Here is a 25,988-nt window from a genome sequence, read left to right on the forward strand (position 1 = left end):
TATGTCTTAGTCCGCAAAACTCCCGTCCTTTCCTCAAGTAACAAAGAGCTTCCCCTACAATTATCATAGATATTTTCCTTGGCAATTTCCTGTTTAAAGATTGTGTATATTCCCAGTGCCGATCTCGTAAGCATCCCTGTTTTGTGCAGGGCTCTCTCTGTTGCTTTATACTTTTTATTAACCGATAATTGCTGATTTTCCCCCTATTGGTGTCCAGATATTTGCTTGTCAATTTTCTAGTTCGCTTTCTCCATTTCATGTCAACATTCTTATGTAAAGAATCCTGAAAACTTTCCTAGCCCACTGCTTTTCCCCTATTTCTCGCAATCGCTCCTCATACGCTATCTTTCTACTAGCTTCTCTGCTCTCGAACGATGCCCATCCCACATCACCCTGCACCCCCTGATTTGGTGTGTCGCCATTTGCTCCTAAAGCTAGCCTCCCTACGCCTCGTTGTTGATTTATAATGTTGCTTGATAATCTGCCCTCATGCACAGGGCAGCATTGTCGAAAGTCAGACTAGTAACCATAACCCCCTTCCAGATCTCTCTTACCACATCATGGCTGTTGTAATTCCACAGTGCCCTGCTTTTATAGACAGCTACAATCCTACTAGCTTTATTCATTAGATATTTTTCATATTCTGTCAGATACTCAACACCGTTATTTATCCACACCCTAAGATACTTGTACTCATTCACTACTTCTAGCGTGAAGTCCTGTATTCTATGCTCGCCGGCCTCATCATTAAATATCATGACTGCATATTTTTCCTTACTAAACTGAAACCTAACCTATCTCCCTCGGCACCGCAGATATATGTCAACTTCTGCAAATCTTCCTTGTTGTCAGCCATTAGCACTATATCATCCGAGTACATTACTCCCGGTAATGGCTGTTTAATTCATTCTCCTCGCTTGATGAAAGAAAGGTTGAAGCCTAGTCCGCTCCTCTCTAGTTTGGTCTCTAACCCTTGCAGGTACAACATGAACAGCAAAGGAGACAGAGGGCATCCTCGCCTAAGCCCCCGCAGTATATCTATAGACGCTGATACAATTTTACCATTTTATAAGCACACTGTTTTCTTTATATATATCTTTTAAGAGATTAATCACTCCATCTTCCACATCCAATGTGTATCGGATCTGGCAACCAGGGTCCTCAAGACTGGCAACCATGCTGTGCAAGGCGGCCAGCTGGGTTGCTGATATATGTGCGCAAGCGCCCAATAAACGCTACTTTTACCCGGCGCCTAGAGCACAGCGGTTGTCTACATCGCATGCTATCTTGAATGACACATGGTGTCTGAAGTTCTTATCACGTCCATTCCCGCTTCGACTGAGCCAGCGCAATGGAAATAGTACCGCCCCCTGGTCCCCTACTGCTCTCCGAAGCGCCGGCGGAAAACTAGAATCAATTCAGGCAGAGGATGTATTTGTACTTGAAGGCAACTTCATCTGCCACAGAGCGCACGAGTGCGCAGAAGGCTGCAGTCTTCCTCCATGTGGCAGGTCATGAAGCGATTGATGTATTTTACACATTTGAACTGTCACCCGGAGAGTGTGAGGACTACGACGCTATCGTAAAGAAGTTTGAAGAGTATTGCACAGCAAAGAGTAACGAGACCTACGAGCGCTACATTTTTAGAACTCGACAACAACGAAATGATTAGCCGTTTGAACAGTTCTTACGCGATATTCAGATGAAAGCTCAGAGCTGTAACTTCGGAGACCTGAAAGAATCAATGGTTTGAGACCAGCTGGTGTGGAACGGGAGGCCAGAAGCTCCGGACGCGGCTTCAATGGCAGAAGGACCTCACCCTGGATAAGGCCATAGAATACTGCAAAGCCAGAGATCTAACTGCGTGCCTAAAATCAAGCGTGGGAGAAGGACGAACTGAATCTAAATGCCGTACGGAAAAAGCAAAAAGAGCAGCAAGGCGTCACAAGGAAATTTATCCGCCAGTGCCCCTACTGCAACCGAAGTCATGAGCCGCTGAAATGCCCAGCGTGGGGCAAAACGTGCGACATATGCGGAACAGGAAACCACTTTGCAGTGTGTTGCAGAACGAAAAGCGCCGAATTACACATGCGCTTCGAGAATCACTCCGGCAAGAACTAGCCCTACATGGAACGTGAAGGGATCATCCAAAAGATGCAAGAGGCTGCTTAGTGGGTGAGTCCCCTTGTCATTGTCCGAAAAAAAGATGGCCGTTTGCATACTTGCATGGACCCTAGGCACGTAAACCGGTGCGTGAAGAGAGGTCACTACTAGCTCCCATCCAGAGACGAAATCGAGTCTGAGCTTGCAAATGCAAAGGCATTCAGCAAACTAGATGCTAACTGCGAATTTCATCAAATTTCCTTGGATGAAAAAACTTCAAAAATCTGCACTTTTGCCACGCCGTTCGGAAAGTACCGCTTTTTAAGGCTGCCTTTTGGGATGCGCACCGTCAGCGAAGTGTTCCAGAAAGCGATAGCCAACATTTTTGACGGCCTAAAAGGTACTCGCGTCTACATCGACGACATACTCGTGTGGGGCGGCACGCAAGATGAACATGATAAACGCCTGCGAGCAGTACTGCTGACAACAAGATCAGCAGGACTAGCGCTTAACCGTGAGAAGTGTATGTTCGGCAAGCATGAAGTAAAGCTCTTAGGCGACGTCATTACGAAAGACGGAATTAAGCCAGATGAGAGCTAAATTAAGCGTGTAGTCGATTTGCCACCTCCAACGTCAAAACAAGGTGTTCAGAAACTACTGGGCACAGTAAACTACTTCGGAAGGTTCATACCAAACCTGTCTGAGAAGACTAAGAATCTGCGAGCCCTGTTAAAACGCGATTGCATGTTCGATCGGTCAGCTGGCCACGCCAAGGAGCGAAAAAACCTGTTCGAAGCATTGTCGACTGCACCAGTGCTTGCTCTATTTGACCCGTCGAAGCAATCCAAGATAACAGCGGACGCGTCCAGCTTTGCGCTAGGGGCGGCACTTCTGCAGTCGCATGGCGAGCACTGGCGACCGGTTGCTTACACTTTGTGTGTGCTAGCTGACGCGGAGACAAAATACGCGCAGATTGAGAAAGAGGCCCTGGCGGTCACGTTCGCATGTGAAAGGTTTCGCGATTTTATCACATGCACCGACGTAATTGTGGAAACGGACCATCGACCACTGATAGCCATAGCCCAGAAGAACCTGTCAGACATGCTTCCTCGCCTGTAGCGTTTCTTTTTGCGCCTCATGCCATTCAACATTTCCCTGCAGTACGTCCCAGGGAGAGACCTTGCTCTAGCCGATGCTCTCTCAAGAATCCGACGCGACAACGATGAGCCACCTGAAAGCGAACTAGAAGATATGGCCATCCATGCAACGGCCGTCCTCTCCACCCTCGTCAGCGACACAACAGCCAAACGAAACGCAAAAGAAACGAATGAAGACGACGAGCGAAGGCAAGTCATTGAAGCCCTGCAAGATGGACACAGCGTAATAGGTCAGCCAGCTCCCTTGGAACTTGAGCTATCATGTGTGGAAGGCACACTGTTGCGTGGGTGTAGAGTTGTCATTCCGATGTCCCTGCGAAGAGAAATGTTACAGCGCCTACACGAGGGTCACTTGGGCGCCGGAAAATGCGAATCAATAGCTAGAGTATTCGGCGCTGCCAGATACCGCCGAAAATTTTGAGGATTCGGCGCTCTGCCGCCTGTTATGGCGGCAGAAATAACTGAGAAAGCTTCCAGGTGCCGAACCTGCCGCCGTATCGCTTACAAGCAGCCAAGTGAACTGCCAATGCAAAGGAATTGTCCCGCATTACCATGGGCTAGGGTAGGCGTGGACTTGTTCGAGCATGCCGGAAAGAACTACCTTGCAGTCTAGGATGCCTATTCCAATTACCCTGAAGCAGAGCCGCTTCGTCAAACTACTAGCCACTATGTAATAGAAAAGCCGGCCATAATATTTGCACGTCACGGCATCCCTCTTGAAGTATGCACGGACGGCGGACCACAGTTTTCATCGCAGGCATTTCGTACTTTTTCAAGATAGTGTGAATTTGCCCATGATGTTTCTAGTCCCGGTTTTCCACGCTCAAACGGTTTGGCAGAAAAAGGGGTGAACGTTGTGAAACGTCTCGTCAAGAAGGCGCTATGAATGAAGACGTTTGGATCGGGCTTCTAAATTACAGGGCAGCACCACTCGAGGCCGGAGGAGACCCGTGCGAGCTACTCATGGGCAGGAGGTTAAGAGGATGGCTGCCTTACATCGCAGACTATAGTGCACCAGAGGTCGAAAAGCACACCGAAGCCCAACCTCAGAGGCGTCCACTAGAAGCACTCGGCGAGCATGACACCGTTAGGCTGCTCGACAAGAGAGGGTGGACCACAAAGGCCCTCGTAAAAAAAGTCGTCGCCACTCGCTCATACGTGGTCCGTACGGAAGACAGGAATCAGCTTCGTCGCAACCGTCAGCATCTGCTCTGAAGAAACGAAGAGTTCGAACCGTCACTGCAAACCATTCCTGACTATACGGAAGACGGTGCTAGCAACTGTGCTTCTCTGCCAGGCCGCGCGGTACCACAGGGGTGCGAAGGCAACCGGAGCCCAACGTGTGACGATCAAGCCCCGACTGCCCACACACCTCAAGGGTACTCTGCGCCAGGGCAAAATAGTCGTCCGGAAACCACGATTTCCGAGCCGGACGACGCTGGGCTTCGCTGGAGCACCCGGTTAAGGAAACAGCCCACCCGCTTCGCATATCAATCAATCATCAATCAATCAATTTATTTTTCGCATGGAAAAATACAGCGAAAAAAAGGTGACTGAAGAAAAAGCCGCTTTGTTGCGGCTTGACTAAGCTCCAGTCACCCATCACCCATTAGCAGCGACGAACAATGCTCTTATGTGAAAAAATACACAGCGGAAAGAGAGAGAGAAAAAGGAGAAGCACACATCAGAAAATACTGGAACTGAAAAACAAAACAAAAAACAGCAAAAAACAGCAAAAAGCAGACAATCAAACAAGACATATTACATTAGTGCAATATGTAGTGGTAGCAGTATACAAAATTTATATGAACAGCTCGGTAATACGTTTAAGGGATAGTTTTTCAATGTCTATTTGTGAAGCATCCCAATAGTGATTTAATATTGTTGGTAACGTATGTTGAGTCATCATTGTAATTGAAACATCAACTCGCGTCACGTCATCTAGTACGTCAATACTTGATTCACTGATAACAAACATAGAGACGGTCATTTCCGACGTTGGTACTATTACATCAGATATTAGTGACCACAGTCCAGTCTTTATGATCTACAAATCAGAAACAAGAGCTAAAACTGATGCTTCTTGCCCGATTACATTGCAGTACATAACCGACCTCGCATTGCAGTCATTTAAACATGATGTCGCCGTTTATGATTGGTCGTTCATATTTCGCATTAAAGATGCAAGTGATGCCTATACCGCATTCATTCAAATCTTCGTGCAGATATACGTAAGTCACTTCCCATTTTGGAGCTTTAAGAAACCAAGAAAGATAAGGAAACCATGGGTCACAAGGGCTCATCTGGGCATGATCACAAAGAAGAATACTCTTTATCATGTCTTTTTGCGCACGCGCTCGCCTGCCGATCTAGATGGTTTTAAAGCAGCCAGAAACAGGCTGAATGCTGAATTAAGGCGGGCCAAGAAAGTGTACTTCCAAGAATTATTCTCTGATATCGCGCGAAAGAGCCCAAATATCGTTTGGAAAGTAGTAAATAAGGTCATGGGTCGCGGAAAGAAAAACAAAGTGCCAAACAGAATTACTTTTAACAACTCCGAATTGACTGGAAAGGCACTCGCGGAACATTTTCATGAATATTTTATTAAATCTTTACCAAGGGACAATAACCCATTAAGTTTGGATATGGCTATCCAAAGCGTTCCCGAAAGTATGTTTTTGCAACCAACCAATGAATCAGAAATCTACAGAACATTTATTCATTTGAATAACAGTACAGCATTAGATGTAGATAATATGCAAGTAAAGCCTGTTAAATATGTATTGGAGGATATTCTTCCTGTTCTAACTCATATCTATAACTTGGTCCTTGAAACGGGTGTATTTCCAGTTGCCATGAAGAAAGCTAGATTAACTGCAGTTCATAAGGGGGGCCATAAAAATTGGTTTCAAATTACAGACCAACATCTGTTCTCCCAATATTTTCAAAGGGGCTAGAGAAACTAATTTATGATCGGTTAATTCTTTTTCTAGAGAAGCATAATGTGCTAAGCAATGCCCAACATGGATTTCGGAAATATAGATCAACAGAGACAGCCTTATTGACTCTGAAAGAAAATATACTACAAAATATAGAAAATAACAATTTTACCATAGGTTTATTTATTGACTTCACGAAGGCCTTTGATTGTCTTAATCACGATATACTGCTGCATAAACTTTCACTCTACGGAATTCGGGGCATACCACTAGAACTGTTTCGGTCATATTTGAGTGGCAGAACTCAGTGCGTATGCATCGATAGGAAACAGTCAAATTTCTTAACAGTTACACATGGTGTGCCACAAGGAAGTGTTTTAGGGCCTTTATTGTTTAATTTATATATAAATGTTATTGTTACACTAGACCAAACAGAGAAGTTCATAATATATGGTGATGACAGCACAGTCTTATTTTCTGGTCCAAGTGTACACAAATTAGTACTAGAATGCAATGATATGCTTGACAAGCTCTTGCTCTGGTCGCAGCGCAACAAGATAAATATTAATGCAGCAGAAACAAAAGCAATTATCTTCCGGGAAAAAAATAAACCACTTCAAATTCAACACGCAATTAGATATGCTGATAAAGAAATTGAAATTGTGCATGAGCACAAAATTCCGGGAGTTGTTTTCTCGTCTAACCTCAGCTGGGATACGCAGGTGAAAAACATCTGTAAAAAGCTCGCTGCGACAGCAGGAGCACAGTCACGATGCCGAACGCTGTTGCCCACAAACGTTAAGCGACCAATTTATTATGCACTCTTCGAATCTCATATTAATTACTGTAGCTTAATATGGGCAACCACTACGAAAACAAATATCGCGAAGATTCTGCGCCTCCAAAAGAAAACCCTTCGTCACATCGCAAACGTACACTGCTCATCACCAACAACCGTTTTGTTTCCATTGTATCACACTGTCCGCATTGACCACATGTATGATTTCTGGATGCTACGTTTGTTTTCTTTCTCTAACAGTTCTTACAAGGCCTTTACAACTGAAACAGCGTCCCTAAAAATTAAACATACTTCTGCTCATACCCGCAGCATGGACGCTTGGTTTGTTCCTCATTTTAGAACTAATTATAAACTCCAAACATTGCAACACAATCTTCCGCATGTACTTAACAAATATAAACATACCACAAATTTCAGGTTCAAAGAATGGCGACGGTATTTCGTAGAGTTGTGAACTATTTCTTTTTTTTAGATATGTTACTTCTGATTCTTTAGGTGGCCTGTGATGTACAGAGACAATTTTGTGCATTTCTCTAATATTTTGATTATTTCATGCAATTTGATGTGTGTATTCTGCTTTTCATGTGTGTATATAGGTTCAAAATGTTTATAAGTGAATATTAAGTGCGTCTTTGAGATTCTATTACATGTGCATTTCTTAATTACGTATTATGTTTGCACTAGATGAGCCTAGAAGTTGCAGTTTTAATCATAAAATTGCATGTAATAGTGTATTCATTGTTTGTATTTGATAGTGTGTATATTTGTTCTCCTTTGTTGTATCTTTCTTATATTCATTTCCATCAGCTGGTATGTCGAAGCCACTGCTATGTAAAGGTTTTCCGGGCCCAGTCAAGTTGCAAAAGCAGCTTTTTGCCTGGAAGTCCTTCCGGTTGTTCTGGAGAAATAAATTCAATTCAATTCAATTCAATTTTACCGTAATTAGTTCGTGATGATGGAACTAGCCAAGGTGACTGATGACGAAAGCAGTAGTTAATCAAAGGTCTTTTTAGTTGCGCTAAATAAAAAAATACATCTAAGGTACCTGCATTAGCCCTTTTGTATGAGCAGAGTAACTTATGCACGTACATGTCTTGCGTCTTAATGATCTTGTGCCTGTGAAAAAATGGTGCTGTGTGTTCTGAGAACGACACGTTTTCAACTGCTCGGTGGGCTCGTTTCTGGAGAACGGTAATTTTCTGCAAATTCGTTGGAGTGGTGTTGCCCCACACCAAAACACAATAACACAGGTTGGAATGGAATAGAGCATAATAAACCACGCGTTTTACTTTAGTTGGAAGGAAATGGCGGCACCGGTTTATCATTCCTACAGCCCTGCATAATTATGATGAAAGATAGTTAACATGATCATTCCATGACATATGTTCTGAAAAAATCACCCCAAGTGATTTAGCACATTTTTATATTTCTACTACATACGGTCCCAAAGCAACGGTCTTCGGAACATCAACTGATGAGCCACGAGCCCGAAATCGCACGCATTTCGTTTTCGATTCGTTCAGAATCAATGAATTGTTTTTGCACCAATCTTTCAGATTACAACAAAAAGCCCGTGCTTTAATTTCAATTTCTGCCATTTCCTTCCCAGAGAAAAACACGGTACAATCGTCCGCGTAGATAATGAACTCGCATTCTTCGTCTAGTTTTACGATGTCGTTTATGTAGTATAGAAACAAAATGGGCCCAAGGATACTTCCTTGAGGAACCCCTGATTCTAGACGTCTGAGCCGCGATTTGTGATTACTTATGTCAGTGAATTGTAATCGTCCTTCAAGATATGAGTGCATCAGTTTTTGAGCAGTTCCTCTAAACCCATATCTTTCAAGTTTATCCAGCAAAATTGTGTGATTCACGCAGTCGAAGGACTTACTAAAATCTAGATATAGTCCAATAACTAATAATTTATCTTCAAACTTCTTTAATATCATTTCTTTTTGCGCCAACAACGCTATTTCTGTTGTACAGTTCTTTCTAAAGCCAAATTGGTATCTGGTTATGAGTTGGTGTTTCTGGGAAAAGTTATCAATGCGTATTTTGATCGCGTTTTCAAGGCCCTTAGAGAAAACTGGTAGTATGGAAACTGGCCGGTAGTTGCCAAAAGTATTTTTGTCACCATGTTTGTGGATTGCGATTACCCTTGCGATTTGCATATTATTGGGAAAAATACCTGTGGAAAGTGAGCAGTTTCAGATGTGGGCTAGTACAGGGGCAATTATATCAATGACGTGTTTAACCGGTCGTGTTTAAGCCGGTCTTATCAAAAGGACTTTCATCAAATTGCTTGAATCGATCTGCTGTTGTATTCTGCTCGTTTGTTTTTCTATTTTGGGAGGGAGAAAGATGTAACGGATTTGGCTACCAGGGTCCTTAATACTGGTAACCATGCTGTGCAAGGCGACCAGCCGGATTGCTGATATAAGAGCGCAAGCGCCCGATAAACGCCGCTGTTACTCTGCACCTGGAGCTCTGCGGTTGTCTGCGTCGCATGCTATCTTGAATGACACACAATGTACGCATTCATAGTGGGTGAACAGCGCACCCACCGTGAATGCTTACCAACTCACCCAAATTTCTGCTCTACACAATTTACCCAGTATGTTTCACAAATCCTCTTGAATAACGTTGTCGTAGGCTCCCCTAATATTCAGAAATGCTAGCCATAGGGGCTTGTGCTCCTTTTCAGCAATCTCTATACACTGCTTCAATAAAAACATATTGTCCTCCAACCTCCTTTGTTTCCGGAACCCATTTTGTAGCTCCCCTGGCACCCCTTCTTTCTCCACTCAAGACTGCAGTCTGCCCTTTATAATCTGCATCACCACCCTGTAAACCACAGACGTCATTGTTATGGGACGGCAGTTTCTTATGTCAGCTTTGTCCCCCTTACCCTTATATATCATGTTCATTCTACTTAATCGTCATTGATCAGGGCTTTGCACCTGCTATCATTTTGTTCACTGCCTCTGTTAAGGTTCGTTTGGGTTTTGCTCCTAGCTTCTTTATTATTCGGGAATCGGGGAAGACAGCTCCCGCTGGAAGTGTTCGGTAGACTGGATCTCTCAATATCGCTGTGACCTTTCAGGGACGATGGCCACTCTTTTAATCCTTCTCCCGGGGAGTGCGAGATGATTATTCATGGCCTTCGAGCAAACATCGGTACGAATTTAGCGCGTATACCAAGGTTTTAGAGAAGCCCACTACGAATTTTTGAAAACAGATTATTTTTTCTTAGTAAACAGAGACGATTTTTGCGGGACAATAATACCAGCGTTGGAGGACACCAGAAAAGAGGCGAGATATGTTAACAAGCAAGGTTATTAACTAAATGAAAATGTAAACGTTTTAACTAATACAGGCCGGCACCTTACTGCAAATAGAGATTTGTAGCCGGCCGTTAGTAATAACCACATCAAATTTAAAATTTCGAAAACAAGATTACTCTTGCCGCCGTGGATTGACAAATTTGGGCCATTTCTCAAGGCATTCGAAAACCACGCGCTTCCAGGGAGCCTACAGCGCTGCCCATCACAGCGCACCACTCTGTGACGCGGGTACCACTCGACAGTGTCTGCCCTGACTACGCAATGGCGCTAATCGCTCTTTGCCACTCCTCTGCTCCTGCGGGGGCGGGGCAGAGAATGTCACGTGGCACGTGCGCCACAGACTAACGCGATTTGATGGGTTTTGCTCTGCGTTGTTTGTAGGCGCGTGGCCTTCAAATGGCTTGAGAAATGACCCCAAATTTGTTTAGCTACAACAGAAAGGATAATCGCATTTTCGAAGTTAAGGAACTCGTATGGCTATCACTAACAACCGACTACAAATCCAATTCCAGTCAGACGCCTATCGGCAATAGTTGAAGAGTTGACTTTTTAGAAATATGTTAATCACTCTGCTAGTCAACGCGACTCGTCTGTTGTCTGACGTCTACCATCTGCAGTTTTATTACTATGACGGAAAAAGCGTCTCTTTACCTGAAAACCTATTTTTAATAATCAGCGGTGGGCTTTCGACAAGCCTGAACCACCTGGTCTAATAATGCCCGAATGTAAACAGGAACCCTTAGGGGGGAGCGTGTGGCACTGCCCGCACGCACCCCCTCCCTTTCACATCCAGAGAATGATGTGTAATATTTTGAATACACACTGTGTCGAAGATGAGGCATATCTGGTGGGCACGTGGACACAGGGTACAGCTCAATGCCTGAACCATTAGCTCGCATTAGAGAACGCAGAAATAACATGCATAAACGACCTGGTGCCGCTCCTCAGAAAAGCACACTTTACTCATTGCAGATGCCTAAAAGTTCTCTCCTGAGGTATGCACGTGGAAGCTAGGCTCCCGCAGTGCATTGTCTGTTGTCGTTCATGTACTGTGCGCTGCAGTCTTCACTTTTCACGACGGCTTCAGAGACGCACAAGATTGACGCTCCTCACACCACACGCACATCTCGAACCCGAAGCCCTTCGATCACATCGTTAGCTGATGATGTCCCATATCGGGTGCACTGAGCGTACACAAGCACAAGACACAGAGGTTTTTTAGTCGCTCCGAAGCACGTTAGATCTAAGGATCACTGGACAACAGCATACAAGTCAAACACAATCATGCAATAAAACAAGGTGTTTTCAGAATGGCCTGTAAAACCGGCTGTCCGCGCATTTTGCTTCCTTTAGTTCGCCGGTATTTCTTCAGCGTGTTTTAGCGCTCTAGCACTAAAACCTACAATATGAGATTTCGCCGGTGTGTATCTGCTCGCAAGCCTTTTCCCGTGACCGTGAGGTGGCTCGGAAAAAGCAACCTGGGAAAGAGTATCCTGCTGTCGCATGCAGAGAATACGCAACATTACGGATTACGGATTGCGTAAAATAGTGAAAAACGCCTATAGCGGCTGCAAAGTCACCATAGTGCTCCATCAAATTAGAAATTAATTCCATAAAAGGAAGGCTTTCAGGCAGGGAGACACAATCTCTCGAGTGCTATTCACCGCCTTGTTATAGGATGTGTTCCGATGCCTGGATTGGGAGCAGTTGGGGACAAGACATAATGAAGAACACCTTATTAATGTGCGATTCGCTGATGACATTGCCTTGTTAGTCACTCAGGAGATGAATTCCACAGCGTAACCAAAGACTTAAACAGGCAGAGCAGAACGGTGGTTCTAGAAATAATATGCAGAAAAGCAATGTTATATCTAACAGTCCGGGAAGACAACAGCAGTTTACATTTGCTAGCGAGGAGGCTGGAAGTGGTGAAGGACAAAGTCTACTTAAGGCAGTAAGTGGCCACAGATCCAGATCATGAGAGCGAAATAACTGGAATAATTAGAATGGGCTGGAGCGCATATGGCAGGTTTTTGATATCTTGAATGGCAGTTTACTAATATCACTTAAGGGCAAATTATATGACAGCTGCATCCTTCCGCTAATAACTTATGAGGCAGATACATGGAGGCTGACGAAAAGGTCTTTTTAAATTGAGGACAACGGAGTGAGCTATCGAAAGCAAAATGATTTTTGAAACGGCAAGAAACACGATGACAGCAGAGTGCGTAAGGGAACAAACGAGGGATAATGACATCCTGTTCGGAATCAGAAGGAAGAAATGGGCTTTGGCAGAACATGTAATGCGAATGCAAGGTAACCGATGGCCGTAAAGGGTAACGGACTGGATACCAAGAGAAGGCAAGCGTAGCGGTCAGGGTGGGAGAAGGGGGGGGGGGGGGCTGCACAGAAAGTTAGGTGGTCGAATGAGATTAATAAGATGGAGGAGATAAGGAGGTGGCAGCTTTCCCAGGACAGTATTAAATGGAGAGATATGTGAGAGGTTTACCTCCTGCCATGGGCGTAGTCAAGTTGATGATGAGGATGATGACTTTTGCGTTAACTATGTTTGAATCACGTGGCAGGAATGAGGAGAACTACGGAGCAGGTGGAGGAGGACCAATGTCCTGTTCACCCTCAGTGCTGGGTGGTCTCGAGGTCGGCTCCACACACACAAAAGAAAATGGCCAGACCCTTCCTTTTCACAGAAGCTCTCTGGATAGCCCGCCACAGCCGCAGTGTGTCTGGAAGCCATAGGTGTGGAGACCTATCCACTGCTGCATTATTGTGAAACAGCGCTACACGACGAATACAAAAAGAAGAAGGGACAGACAGTTTGCGCTGGTGCATAATAATGAAGGAATACCAAGTAGCCCAAACCGCCGTTCTTCCACTGCTGCATTTTGCCAGGCCTAAGCGTATTAAAAGATTCGCGTGTCCTCTCCTGAACTGCCTAAAAGGCCGGGCAATACCAGACGAGATATTCACCCGTGTCCCTGACAAAGCAAGCCAGACACTTAGGGTTGGGGTAGGCGTGCCGGTTTAAAAGAAGTAGCCTTGCTTGGTGGTATCCCTCGGTGCAGCAATCGCCCGGGTGCATGGATGATGCGATCCGCCTATACTGCAGTCCTACGCTGCGACGAGTTGAGTGGTTCATCGAATTCACCTCCGAGCGAATGGGCCGCGTCGCGTTGCTGAATTTACATACAGCGCATACAGTTCGCCCCACCGTGGTAGGCTGCGTTAGTGTGGGCTCTGTTTTTGTAAAAGTTGGATTAAAGAAACACCGTGGGCTTCATTCAAACTTTGTGAGTATTAATTGAAGTGTATTCTAAAACTCGATAAAACATTAAATTCCTTTGAAATGATATGGAACATGTAGTATTTTGATTTTTTTCGATGAATTGAATAGATGGATATTTGAGTCGTTACTTTAAATGTTCGAATATTTCCACAGCCATAATCAGAGAACATTTCTCCCTTCCTCTGGAATGTTCGACGGCGTGCGCGGGAGTACTTCTGTTCGCTCCACACGGGAATCCTAAATATGCGGCGATTTTTGTGACAGACGGGAAGAAGTATGTTAACCGTGCCAACGCAGTCACCTCTTTATCTGGCAGCGTGATAGACATGCGACTAGTGCACATGAAGAAAAATATAAAAATGCCTTCGTAACTTGCGTTAAAATCTTCATACCGTGCCGAAACAAAAAAGCAAGACTGTCGTGTTTGCGTCACAATTGCCGTAAAAGCCGTAAAACCGGGTATAGGTGGTGAAGCTGGTTAGTGCTCAAATGCAAGACAGAATCTCATAGCCAGTTGTCGATAGAAGGCCCGACCTGTCCGACGTATTGGCGAGGACAAAAACTTGAGGGACATATAAGACATCTTCAGAGTGGAATGCGATAGCGTTAGAGATCCTCGCTGCTTCTGCTTTCCTGTTTCTGTGTTGTTTTTATGTGTTGCTCCTGAGGCACTCCCCTGTACTGATCCAGTCCACTTCTATCACACAGCCGAATCAGGTGATGAGATTGGATTGGCTGAGTGCTGGTGCAGCACATGCAGTGTTTTCTCGACACATCGTAGCTTTATGTATACGCTAAGTTCATCTATGTCCAACTCTTCTTACGCCATCAACATCATTAACAAGGGTAAAGGGGAAAGCTTCAGGGTTTTAGCCAACGTTTTGTCAAAAGACTTGCCCTCGTTAAGGAAGAGAAGTCCTCTTGTCGAAACGTAGGCTAGGCACCCGGAGGCACGCCCCTCAACCCTTTTTTACTTTTCTTTGTCAAGAAAGCCATCTCCCTGCCCTCTCTATACTGCGGATTCTTCTACGTACGGTGGTTGTGCTTCTTAGACTATGTCCGAAGTTAAATTAATTTATTGGTGATCTAGTTTCAACCTGTCACGATTGGCCGGTTGCTCACAAACCATTGGCCAGGTTGGGATGACGTCACGATGTCACGGGAGCTGTAAGGTGGGTCGGCTGCCACTTTTCACGGTGGAAGGGTGTGATGACGCCACAAGGTCACGTGACCTCTCTATAGCAATCAGCAATTGTCTTGGCACACTCCGCCATTCTTGCTAAAAGGAGACTCTAATGCTATAGCAGTAAAAGTTGCCAGGACACGAGAATAGCTGTTTAGCCTCGAACGTGTGTGTGACTTCATTTAACTAGCGCCAGTGAGTCAGAAATCTATCTCAAAGCCAGGTCACTAGCTACGGCTAAACAGATGTATAAGATTCGGTTGTTTCTCGTGGACGGCTTTTGTATCCAACAGGACATTTTGCATAATAAACGTAAAGCACGGGAAAACACAGGGACGTAAGAAAGACGGCGGAAGAGTAGCGCTTGTCCGCCGTCTTTCTTACGTCCCTATGTTTGTCGCGCTTTACGTTTGCTATGGATTACCAAGTAGCCCGCGCCCACAGCTTGTCATTATATTTTGTCGCAGGTGAAAGACCCTGTATAAAACTTCTACCGCGCATGGCGCGTTCAGCTGGATGTGTCAGACAGAGAAACCGTTATCACAACCCGAATTAGCGCCTTCTATGCGGCGGTACACTGTTGCACATACTGTGCCAAGCTTACTCTTGCTGCAAAACCTTAGCCGCGCATTGCACATACCAGGCGTCCGTACGAAGTGGCAAGAAAAATAAGTTAAATAGGCCTGCGGCGCACGTCCACATCATCCCGCTGTTTAAGATTTGTGTCAACGTTAGTATTTGGAAAAGTACTCATATTTAGAGATGCGTACTGAACCTGAACGAACTTCTGTAAAGGTGAGTTAAGCTCTCTGAAACAAGCCGTAACGAGGCATCATAGCTTACCTATAGAAATAGAAAAGAAAGACACGAGAAGGAGAGAAAGCTCCTTATTTGAAAACAAGAGGTTTTGACCAGCGTGCTTGAAACGTTACTTTTCTCTGTAAACCAGTCTTTGCAGATAAGTGGTGAAACGGGGTGGCTGAATGAAAGTGTAATGGGATGAAAACAGGTGTAGAAGCTTTGGCCTTAGGATTAGGGTGTTTGTATTGAATGTGGTAGTACGAATGCTTTTAAAGTTTATCGAGAAGGCAGATATTCTGTATTCCGGGAAACAGTAAGTAAGGTGCATATTGTTACCCTTGCGCATGTAAATGTCCATATAGAACTTTTCTCTGTCACTGGAATTTGTACAGTTTCCTCCGTGAGCTCTTAATATGTTCTTGGTCTGTAAAAGTTAGGAGGTGCAACAAGATGTGCGCCAGATGTCTAATTGCGCTGCAGTTGTCACCTATGCGTAAGGAGGAGTAGTATCGATGGGTTTTTGCGAGAGTGTCGTTTAGACGGAGGGTGTGATAGCTTTCAGAGGCTGAGGCAGTTGGTGCGGATTCCTAAACTTCTGGTTCATGCCAGTCGAAAGCAGGATGCCATATCCCGTGGTAGGCTCCTCAGCGGATGGTTTTTATTATAAAGGTAAAGTGAGATTGGCATAGGCTTTACCGTTACCCGTACACGTGCGTATTCAAGGTTAGATTTGATGCAGATAATGTTTGTAAAACTTTTCCAACAGCTCATCGCCGCGCCATACTGCCTGAGCAAAGCTGCTTTGGACCATCTCACACGCTGCGCTGCACTCGGTGAGTATTATACCTAACAGTCTAACAAGAAGTGTCCCTCGTGCACGAGAGACAGTGGCCGATTCGTTGAAAAACCGGCCTATTTCCATCGTCGGTTTAATTTCTGCAGTGCTTCAGCTTATTTATGCATTCTTACTACTATGAACAACTGAGAGCCTGTAGGCTCAAGAAGAGGGTGCAAGAAAGACTGTTCAACCAGTTTTTTTTGCTTTGTTTGGGGTTCGCACGTTTTGTGTGCAGTTCTGTACTCTGCTCCGGAGCGGAATTTTGTTTTGGTTCGGACCGATTCACAGGGTTCTGTATCAAAAAAACCTTTGAGCTTTGTTTGGTCTTCAGAAAACATTAACCCAGTTGATATAATTTTTATTTATTTATTCATACTGCCGGCACAGGCCACGGTAAAAGTTGCAGTTCTTCAAATGCAGAAATATGACGCCATCTGCACGTGAAATGCAACAAAACGAAACAAAATAAACAAAATAATTGAAAATTAGCAATTCTGGCACGTAGCTGAAAGCGCATAATATGAATAGACTGCCATGGGAAGCAGATACCGAGAAATATTTGAAGACAGAACACCATAAAGTATCGCTTTCAGTCAGAATTTTTCTGATGTGAAAACAAAATAAACCACATATCCAAAATAAGAAAAATACAAGAAAATGTATCAAGAGCACGTTCCACTGACGACCATTCAAAAGAAAAGAACCAGAAACGCATGTAATTAAAAATCTCAAACAATGACATGTAGCAAGGGAATCACACAACATATGAACTCTTGGATTATTCCTGCAGTGCAGCTTCAAAGCTGTTAGCTTCTGTACTGAAACTGAGTGAATTTTAGAAAGCAAGTATCATGAACCTAAGAGCCTTCGGCAAGCGTTCACTTTGGAAAATGTTCTGCTCAATATATGGCTTTCAAACGGAGCTTGTGTAAGTAAGTAGCGTTATGACTGTCATTTGATAGGCAGTCAGCTTCACATATGCCGTGAGGTAAGAAAGCGTTTTCCGAAGTGTCTCAATCTCTCTAATTGCCTTACCGCAAACTTGGTCTACATGTTCGGTCCAATTCAGGTTATGCTGAGGCACAAGACGTAATGCCTGCCCTCACCGGCATCATTGATAATGACATCCTAATTTATAATAAAAACAAACACAGCGGTGTTTCCTGCGCGGCATGCACATACAAATGGCCTTGTCTGTATTCATAGCCAATGGCCAAATTTTGTGCTAAGCACTATCCAAGTGGTCGTTCGTGATGGTCATCAGGTCGTATATTACAGTAAATGATACAATCATCTGCACAATGTGTGATCTTTATTTCTGCTGAAAAGTCGACATCATGTCGCTGATATAAGAAGAAAAAAACATAGGCCCTATCACAGGCACCTGTGGAGCACCCGATCATGCATCTTTATTTGAAATGGCAACGTTATAAAGGGAAACAAAATGTTTACTATGCGTTAAGTATTTCTCGGTCCATTTTATTACCATATTTTTCTTCAATAAATTGTTAAGCTTGAAACAGAAACTTTTGGTCTGATATTCTTTCAAATGCTTTTTAAAATCTACGAGGATTTTGTAAAGATCTTTATGAAAATATATAAAATCTTCTTGGTCAGTGCATTTGGCCATCTTACGTACAACTTCATTTAATATGGTAATTGTAGAGTGTTCGCTTGGAAAACCATGCTGGTGATTTTCCAGAATCCTGTTCGCTTCAGCAAATTCTATCAAGTGCTTACGTAAGACTTTCTGAAATGTTTTGCAACTCTTACTCGTCAAAGATTTTGGTCGATAATTAGCTGCGTAATTGTTCTTGCATATGTCTTGGTATTACTTCTGCATACTTCCAGTCGCAAGAGACGACGCCAGATAGAAGAGACTTATAAAAAATATTGTAATGTGACCCACCGGCAGCAGTTGAAGCAGTGCAGCGAAGAGGTAGACAAAATGGAGCCGTGATTTTGAGTGACGCCTGTGTGTTCGTTGTACCGCTATTTGACCAACGTCGAGCGACCAGCGCTTCGAATAAACACCTTCACACACGGTGGAGGTGTCTCGGTTCCCGTCCCAGTCCTCATCCTGGAACTTCGAAGCGGAACGTTATTCGCCCCAGCTACCGTGCCAGAAGGCACGAGCGAACCATCGCAGCCCATCTCTACCACCATCCTCTGATCCGGGGTGCAGCACCAGCGTTACCCTTCACTTTTTAGTGGCACCGACGATCAGGACATCGACGATTGGCTGGCCTCCTAAGAGCGCATAAGCACTTAAAATCGGTGGGACGATTCCCACAAACTGGGCAGCGCCCTCTTCTACCTCACGGACGTTGCCAACGTGTGATTTTACAGCCATGAAGCCAATCTTCCCACCTGGCCCTCCTTTAAAACGGGCTTCGCCGACGTTTTCGGCCGCACCTCCGTCCGGAAATTTCGCGCCGAGCAACTACTTCGTGCTCGAGCTCAGCTCCCGGCAGAGACTTTCACTCATTATAATGCGGATATCTTTGACTTATGCAAGCGTGTCAACCCGTCCATGACCGAGGCTGACAAAGTCAGCCACATCCTTAAAGGAATCAGAGATGACGCTTTTAAGATATTCCTGGCGAAGAACCCCAGCTCCGTCGTCACCGTCATCCAGCTGTGCCAAAGCTACGAGGAGTTACGAAACCAAAGCGTTTCTACGCGGCAGCCCGGCGCGCCCGCAGAGGGTCTTGCTGGCTTGGCCCTTGGTGCGTTGTCTTCTGGGCAGTCCGTGCTAATGCACCACATCAAGGACTCCATCCGCGAAGAACTCGCTCGCCAGCTTTCTGTGCTGCATCACATTCAAGAACCCGTCTGCCCTACTCCCGACCTAGCGCCGTCCCTCGCGCCGACTATCCACCGTACTATTGCAGAACCGCTCCGTGCTGTGGCAGAACCGCTCTCTTATGCTGAAGCAGTCACCAGTACACGGCGCTCGCCCACCCCTGCCGCGTACCGTAGGAGCACTCCTTTTATGCTCCACCGCTGTCCGTGCCACCGCCACCAGCCCCGTTTCGTCGACGCCGCCAACACCCTATGAAACCTTTGTGTACCGACCACAATCGGCCAATATGCTACGCTTGCGGGCTTCCGGGCCATGTCAGCTGTCTTTGGCGTCAGCGATCCTCTCGTTCTGGAGATTTCGTGCGTACGTACGAACATAATTCCCAGCCGCCCTTGCCTAGTGTCCCTTCTGGCTCGTCGACGCTTTGCTCGCAGTGCCCTACTTGCCACTCGCCTTCACCTCGCCGATGTTCCATTTCTCCGATGCTCTGGCGCCCGGATCTCTTTCCAGAAGACGCAGTTCCAAAGGCAAGAACTACGTGTTTTGCTAACTTGTTAAGTCCTCCATTTCCTCCTGCTAACGTGATTGACGTGTCTGTTGAAGGCGTCCCCTTTCTAGCGATCGTTGACACGGCTGCTTCCGCGTAAGTGATTGGTGATCCCATTCACTGCAAAATTCGTAAGGTGACGACGCCGCTGTCTGACTTTTCTCTCTGTACGGCCACCTCAGTGCATCCATCCCATCGCAGCCTGCACGGCCTGCGTTTATATCAGCGACGTCGCCTATACCATCGAGTTTGTTGTGCTGAGCGCCTGCTCCCACGATGTCATCTTCGGCTGCGAATATCTCTCGACCCACCGTGCAGTGATTGATTGCGCCCATGCTGAACTTGCGCTTTCTCCCGTGCGTAACGTTTTCTTGTGTGACCTCTCTGTGGGCTCCGCTAAGCTTCTTGTAGCAGCGGACGCCGGCATACCTCCCTTCTCTTCTGCCCTCGTTCCGTTCCGACCTAACTCTTCCCTCAACAGCCCTGTTCAGTTCACACCCACCGCTGCGCCACCCGCCATCACCGCCTGCTGCTTCCTTTCGCCGTTCTCACGATTCCCGATGGTCACTGTGCCATATATGTCACCAACCCATTTTCTTGCCCGTCGTCTGTTCTTTGCGGCGAATGCCTCGGCTGTATTGAAGAATTTGACCTCTCTCTTGCCTACGAGCTCTCTGATCACCGTGCCTGTCCCGACGTTGCTGCTCTGGCCTGTTGTGCGACCACGCCTGGTACGCACTGGTACGCCTGGTACACTGGTACGCACGCCCCCTTGCGCCAGCGACCGTACCGTGTCTCGCCAACTGAGCGCCGCGTCATCCGTGACAACGTCGACGACATGCTTCAGCGCGCATTATACAGCCCTCTCACAGCCCTTTTGCCTCTCCTGTTGTCCTGGTGACGAAAATAGATGGCTCTGTCAGGTTCTTTGTGGACTACCATCGTCTCAACAAGATCACTTGAAAGGATGTTTATCCTATGCCCCGAATATACGGTGCAGTGGATTGCTTGCAGGGAGCGGAATATTTTTTATCCCCAGACTTACGCTTCGGCTACTGGCAGGTCGTGATGGCTGGTGATGACCGGCCGAAAACCGCCTTCGTCACCCCGGACGGTTTGTATGAAGTCAATGTGATGCCATTCGGCCTATGCAATGCGATAAAGCGTTCAACACTTTACGTCGCATGCTGGTTCCGCCCCCCCCCCCCCCCCCCCAATCTCATTATTTTGATCCCACGTGTCCGAAAGAGAGAGAGAGCGAGAAAGTAATTTAGGGAAATTTACACCAACGCGAGCAGTGTGGGCTTGGGCGCAGTCTTGCCCAGCGAGTCTTGGTATCCGGAATATGTTGTCGCTTACGCCAGCCGTGCCTCTAGAAAAGCGGAATCGAACTATTATGTCACTGGAAAAGAACGTCTCGCCTTCATTTGGGCGATTGCCAAGTTCCGCCCTTACATCTACGGCTGACCGTTCTATGTGGATGGATGGATGGAAGGTAGTAGCGTCCCCTTTGAAAAGGGGTGGTGGCATTTCCCACCATGCTCAGCTTTTTTCTTGATTTTTGTTTACCTTTGTTGTATATTGTTGTTAAGATTCGCGATTTTTTTAAATACGTTTTCCTACACATTTAACCTTATGTCACCTTTCTGCTTTTTAGTCAGCAATCTTTCAATCGAGATTTGCTGACTTCCACCGCAGATTCATTTACATGACCATTTTTATCTTTAAACCATAGCGCCTAAAGAAGAGTGACTGTGCCTGTATCGACATCCGGATGGATACCATCACATTCGAGTATAAGGTGTTCACTTGTTTCTACACATTTACCGCATAAAGGCCATCTTCGGTAAATTTATTTTTGTAGCTATGCCTTCTAAGATACCTTGAACTAGCTTCAAAGAGTAGGGCACTGGTTCTTCAGTTATCATAGAACGCTTCCTTCCTGATCTGCTTTTTCTAGTATCGATATAGTTCTACAGTATGCTTCCTTTTTATTGAATTAATCAAATTTTTACCTTACGCGTTTTTAACCTGCCGTATAATGTTCTTTCTTTCTCCGTCCTCGTGTCTGGCATACTTACTGGTTAGCATCCTAGCTCTTTTCCGCCATTGTGAGTCAACGCTCTTTGTGTATAAGTATTTGAATACCTTCGCTGCCCACCTGTTACCGTCCAATTTCCTCAGGCGTTCATCATAGAGTAATTTGCTCTGAGCTTCCCGTGATTAGAACGACGCCCAGCCCATACAAATGCATAAAGTCCCTAGTTAGACCTATTTTGGAATATGCGTTATGCATATGGGATCCCTACACCAAAAAAAAATATAGACATGTTGGAAAAGGTGCAGAGAATGACCGTTCGCTTTATTTGAAACCGCTACAGACTAACAGATAGCGTAACACAGATGGTTAATTTCTTGGACGTTCCGACCCTCCAATCTAGACGCACAGAATACAGGCCTAAGTTCTTATACCTCCTGTACAATAATAAGACGCAGATATACAAGACTCTCTACCTTACCCCTGTATCACGAGCTAAACACGCCTTAACCACAGTAATTGTTTACAAGAATACCGGATTGTATCCATCCTTTTAAATATTCATATTTCCCCGTGACTGTGTTCGACTGGAATAGGCTGCCATAGAATGCGGTTGATTGCCAGGATGAAGTGGAATTTATTGCCACTTTGAAAAGTATGAATGTTTAGCTTTTTTACTTGCCTTTGTTTTGTATTTGTGGTATCGTTCATGTGTGTTTCCTACTCCTGCCTGGACTCCAGAAGGAGTCTGCAGTATTCCTAAATAAAAAAAAATATCCCCTTGTACTGCCTCGTTTGTGGTTTTTCCGTGGGCACCCAGTGCTTATCTTCCAACTGCTCTCTGATTTACTTCTAATCTCGAATGAACTTCTGCCCTTAAGCACAGAACCGCATTCCCGAAAGTAAACCCCGGCACCATTATTCCTTTCGAAATACCTCTCACTACTTCATATTTGTCGTACACCCATAATGCCTTGTTTCATTATCCCGGCATCTCTTCGTCCTTTTTTCATAAGATACTGTTCGTGCTTTTCCGTTTATATCTGCCCTTCGTTTACCCATACTCCGAGATATTTGTATTCGACCAGTCTGAATATTTCATGGCTTTGTATCCAAGCACTTGACCAGTTGTATCGTTGAACATCATCAGGTCTTATTTAGTTGCGCTAAAACTGAAACATAGTGTGTCTCCTTCATCTCCACAGCAATTAACCAAAGTTTGCAAATCTTCCTGGCTATCTGCTAACAGTACAATACCGTCCGCATACGCTAAAATCGGTAGCCATTGCTAACAAGCTTCCCGCTTAATCTGTACGACAGATTATAACCTAGATTGCTTCCTTGTAGCCTTCTTTCTATATTAATCTTATAAAGCATCAACAGCGGCGGTGAGAGAACAACGTTGCCTTAATGCTTTGTGCACCTCGACACGTGTCGTACTCTTAATCCCTTCCCATGTTATTTCAACTTCATTTTCTCGATATATATATATCTGTAGAAAATAAATTGCCTCGTGACCGATGCCTTCATCTCTATAATATGTTCCACAGGAGTTCCCTGCCAACGAGTTTCCTGTTAACGTTGTCGTATGCATCCCATAAGTCCAGGAAGGCTAAATACAGAGGTTCGTTTTCCGCCTTAGCTGTTTCTATGCATTGGGTAAGACCGAACAGGCTATCAACTAAGCGCCTACCCCTTCTAAATTTCACCGCGGGCATCGCCAGCTTGTATATAACTGATCATGTAATCGGTCGGAAGGATTTTATGCTTATCTTATTTCCTTTCTATTTATAAATCAAAATCATTTTACTGTCTCCGGCTGTGCGGAATTTGCTTTTCTGTTATGACTCTCTCAAATGCTTTTAGCAGCGTTTCCTTGCTTCTTGGCTCAAGTTCATTAATTAGCTTGATTGGAACTTCGTCTATCCCTGCGGACGTGCATTTTGGAATATTTTATTCCGCATTTTTTAAGTTAAGGCTGGCCTGGTCTAAGCTGCGTTCTATTGTGCTGTCCTGTGCTGCTCCCTCATTTGAGGCGATTATTTATTTTTATTTATTTATGTACTTACTGCAGACCATGGTGAGGTCCAAGTAGGACGGGCACTGTAGAAAATGAGTGAATCAGAAAAATCACATGGCAACTTGCAGTTTACAAAAAAAAAGAAGAAAAAAAACATATGCATACAGTTACAAAGCATGGCTCATGTCAAATATGTCAATGCTGGTCCGTGGGGGGCAGTGAGTTTCAGTCCGCTATTGTGCGCGGAAAAAAAGAAAATTTGAACACATTTGTGCGTGCGAAGTATGGTGCTAATAGGCTGGTGCGATAGTGGCGGGTGCTTCTTGCGGGCTGAGGGAAAAGATATGACGGTTCAAGTCCCAACTTACGTTTGAGCAAGAGGGAAAGAAAATCTAAACGGGCACCTTTTCGACGACACTGAATGCGGGGGATACTGTGAGACTGCATTATTTCGGAGGGTGAATCGGATTTGGAAAATTTGAAGAACACGAACCTAACTGCCTTCCTTTGTATTTTCTCAATCTTCTTTATGTTGTATGCCGTATGCCAATCCCAGACTACAAACGCGTATTCGAGTTTTGACCTGATCAAAGATTGATAACTAAGAAACTTTACGTTGGGAGGGGAATTCCGAAGTTTATGTCTCTGGAAACATAGTTTTCTGAACGCAGATGAACAGATGTTGTCAATGTGGGCGTTCCATGACAGATCATGAGTGATTGTCACACCCAAGTACTTGACCGAAGTAACTTCCTTAAGCGGGGATGACCCAAGAATATATGCATGTTTTATCGGATTCCTTTTACGAGTAATGCAGAGAGAAATAGAATTACTGTATAGTATTTCCTAAATGACTCAGCTATAACTGATGAAATGTAGTTCACGGCGTCATTTACCTCGGCATCGTGAATCTGTTGCTGCTTTCTGTAATTCGTTTCACCCAGCCAGCTTATATGGTTCCAAAATTTTCTTGGCCCCCCTTTAGTTGCATCGTGAACTTCAGCCTGCCAGCGATGAGGTGACCGCTTTATTTTAGCCTGGACACGGACGTGCACTTGCTGTTTGTTTTGTCGATAAGATTCACATTTTAGGCCTATTTCCTTTTCAGATAACTGCGCCCCCTTTGCTTCTCTATGCTACCTTGAAGCCACCCGTCGTTGGTCGATGGCCTCTCTAGTTTACTTATTTAATTTTTGTACTGCTGAGTAGTTGTAACTGATTACAATCCCACTTTTCCATGGGCGTTTCTCTATTGCCTCCTCTATGCCAGCTGCTATTAGCTCTATTTGTTCGTCGTTTAACTTTTCGTTCCCTTTTTGAGTTCTCATCAGGGCTCCAAACTGTAGACTGATACGCTTGTGATCATTTCCCAGGCTGTACTTCTCCTCTCGACCTATTTCCGTTATTGTGAGTTTGCTATAGATCCCCTGCGGCATTAGGCAGTAGTCAATGTCGTCTGCCTGTTACAGGATTCCCAAGTGATTTGTCCCTCACATTAGTTTCTCTATTTGCAATAACTTGGCGTGCAGCTCACAGAACTCTAACACTACCTTCCCGTTATAATCTGTGTATCGATCCAGATCCTTGATGTGGCCATTCATGTCACCAAGCAGAATAATATCGGCACCGCCTCCAAACCGCTGTATATCGTCACTGAGACGGTTAACTAGGTCCTTGCTTTCTTGACTACAGTTGTCCCCTTTCCCTAAATAAGCTACCCCTAGCCGTGTGCTTTTGCTGCCATTCGTACCTGATACACAGACATGTTCTTTGCAAAAGGATTTTATTCTTGGACAATTTGTGCCTTGATGTATCACCATACCTACCCCTCCGCCCTTATTGTCTGTTCTGTTGCTCCATTCCCAGATGTAAATTGGTGGATCTTGTAGATGATGATGATGTACTCAGGCTGAATGGCTGGTACCCACGGCGGGGGACTGACCAGGTCCCTGAGATGGGTCTCGCATAGCGCGTGCGCACCTATTTCTTCGTCCTTTAACTGCTGTTATATTTCTATCCATTTTCCTCTCTTTTGCCCGTTTGCATGTTTTTATAACTGATCATGGTGTTAAATTTCTTTACTAGTTTTCTTGCTGGACCTTCTAGTGG

General features: G+C 45.0%; 1 protein-coding gene across 1 annotated transcript in view; it reads left to right on the forward strand.

Moving 5' to 3' along the window:
- Window positions 1-25,988, forward strand: part of LOC144121896 (meso-2,3-butanediol dehydrogenase-like) — an 81,668-nt gene that overhangs the window by 33,830 nt on the left and 21,850 nt on the right. The window contains exon 7 of the mRNA XM_077655335.1: window positions 16,397-16,463. Coding sequence (XP_077511461.1) covers window positions 16,397-16,463 — 67 coding nt within the window. The remainder of the gene's footprint in view (window positions 1-16,396; window positions 16,464-25,988) is intronic.

This window comes from Amblyomma americanum, chromosome 2 (assembly GCF_052857255.1).
Source record: "Amblyomma americanum isolate KBUSLIRL-KWMA chromosome 2, ASM5285725v1, whole genome shotgun sequence".
In the NCBI taxonomy this organism is placed as follows: Eukaryota; Metazoa; Arthropoda; class Arachnida; order Ixodida; family Ixodidae; genus Amblyomma; species Amblyomma americanum.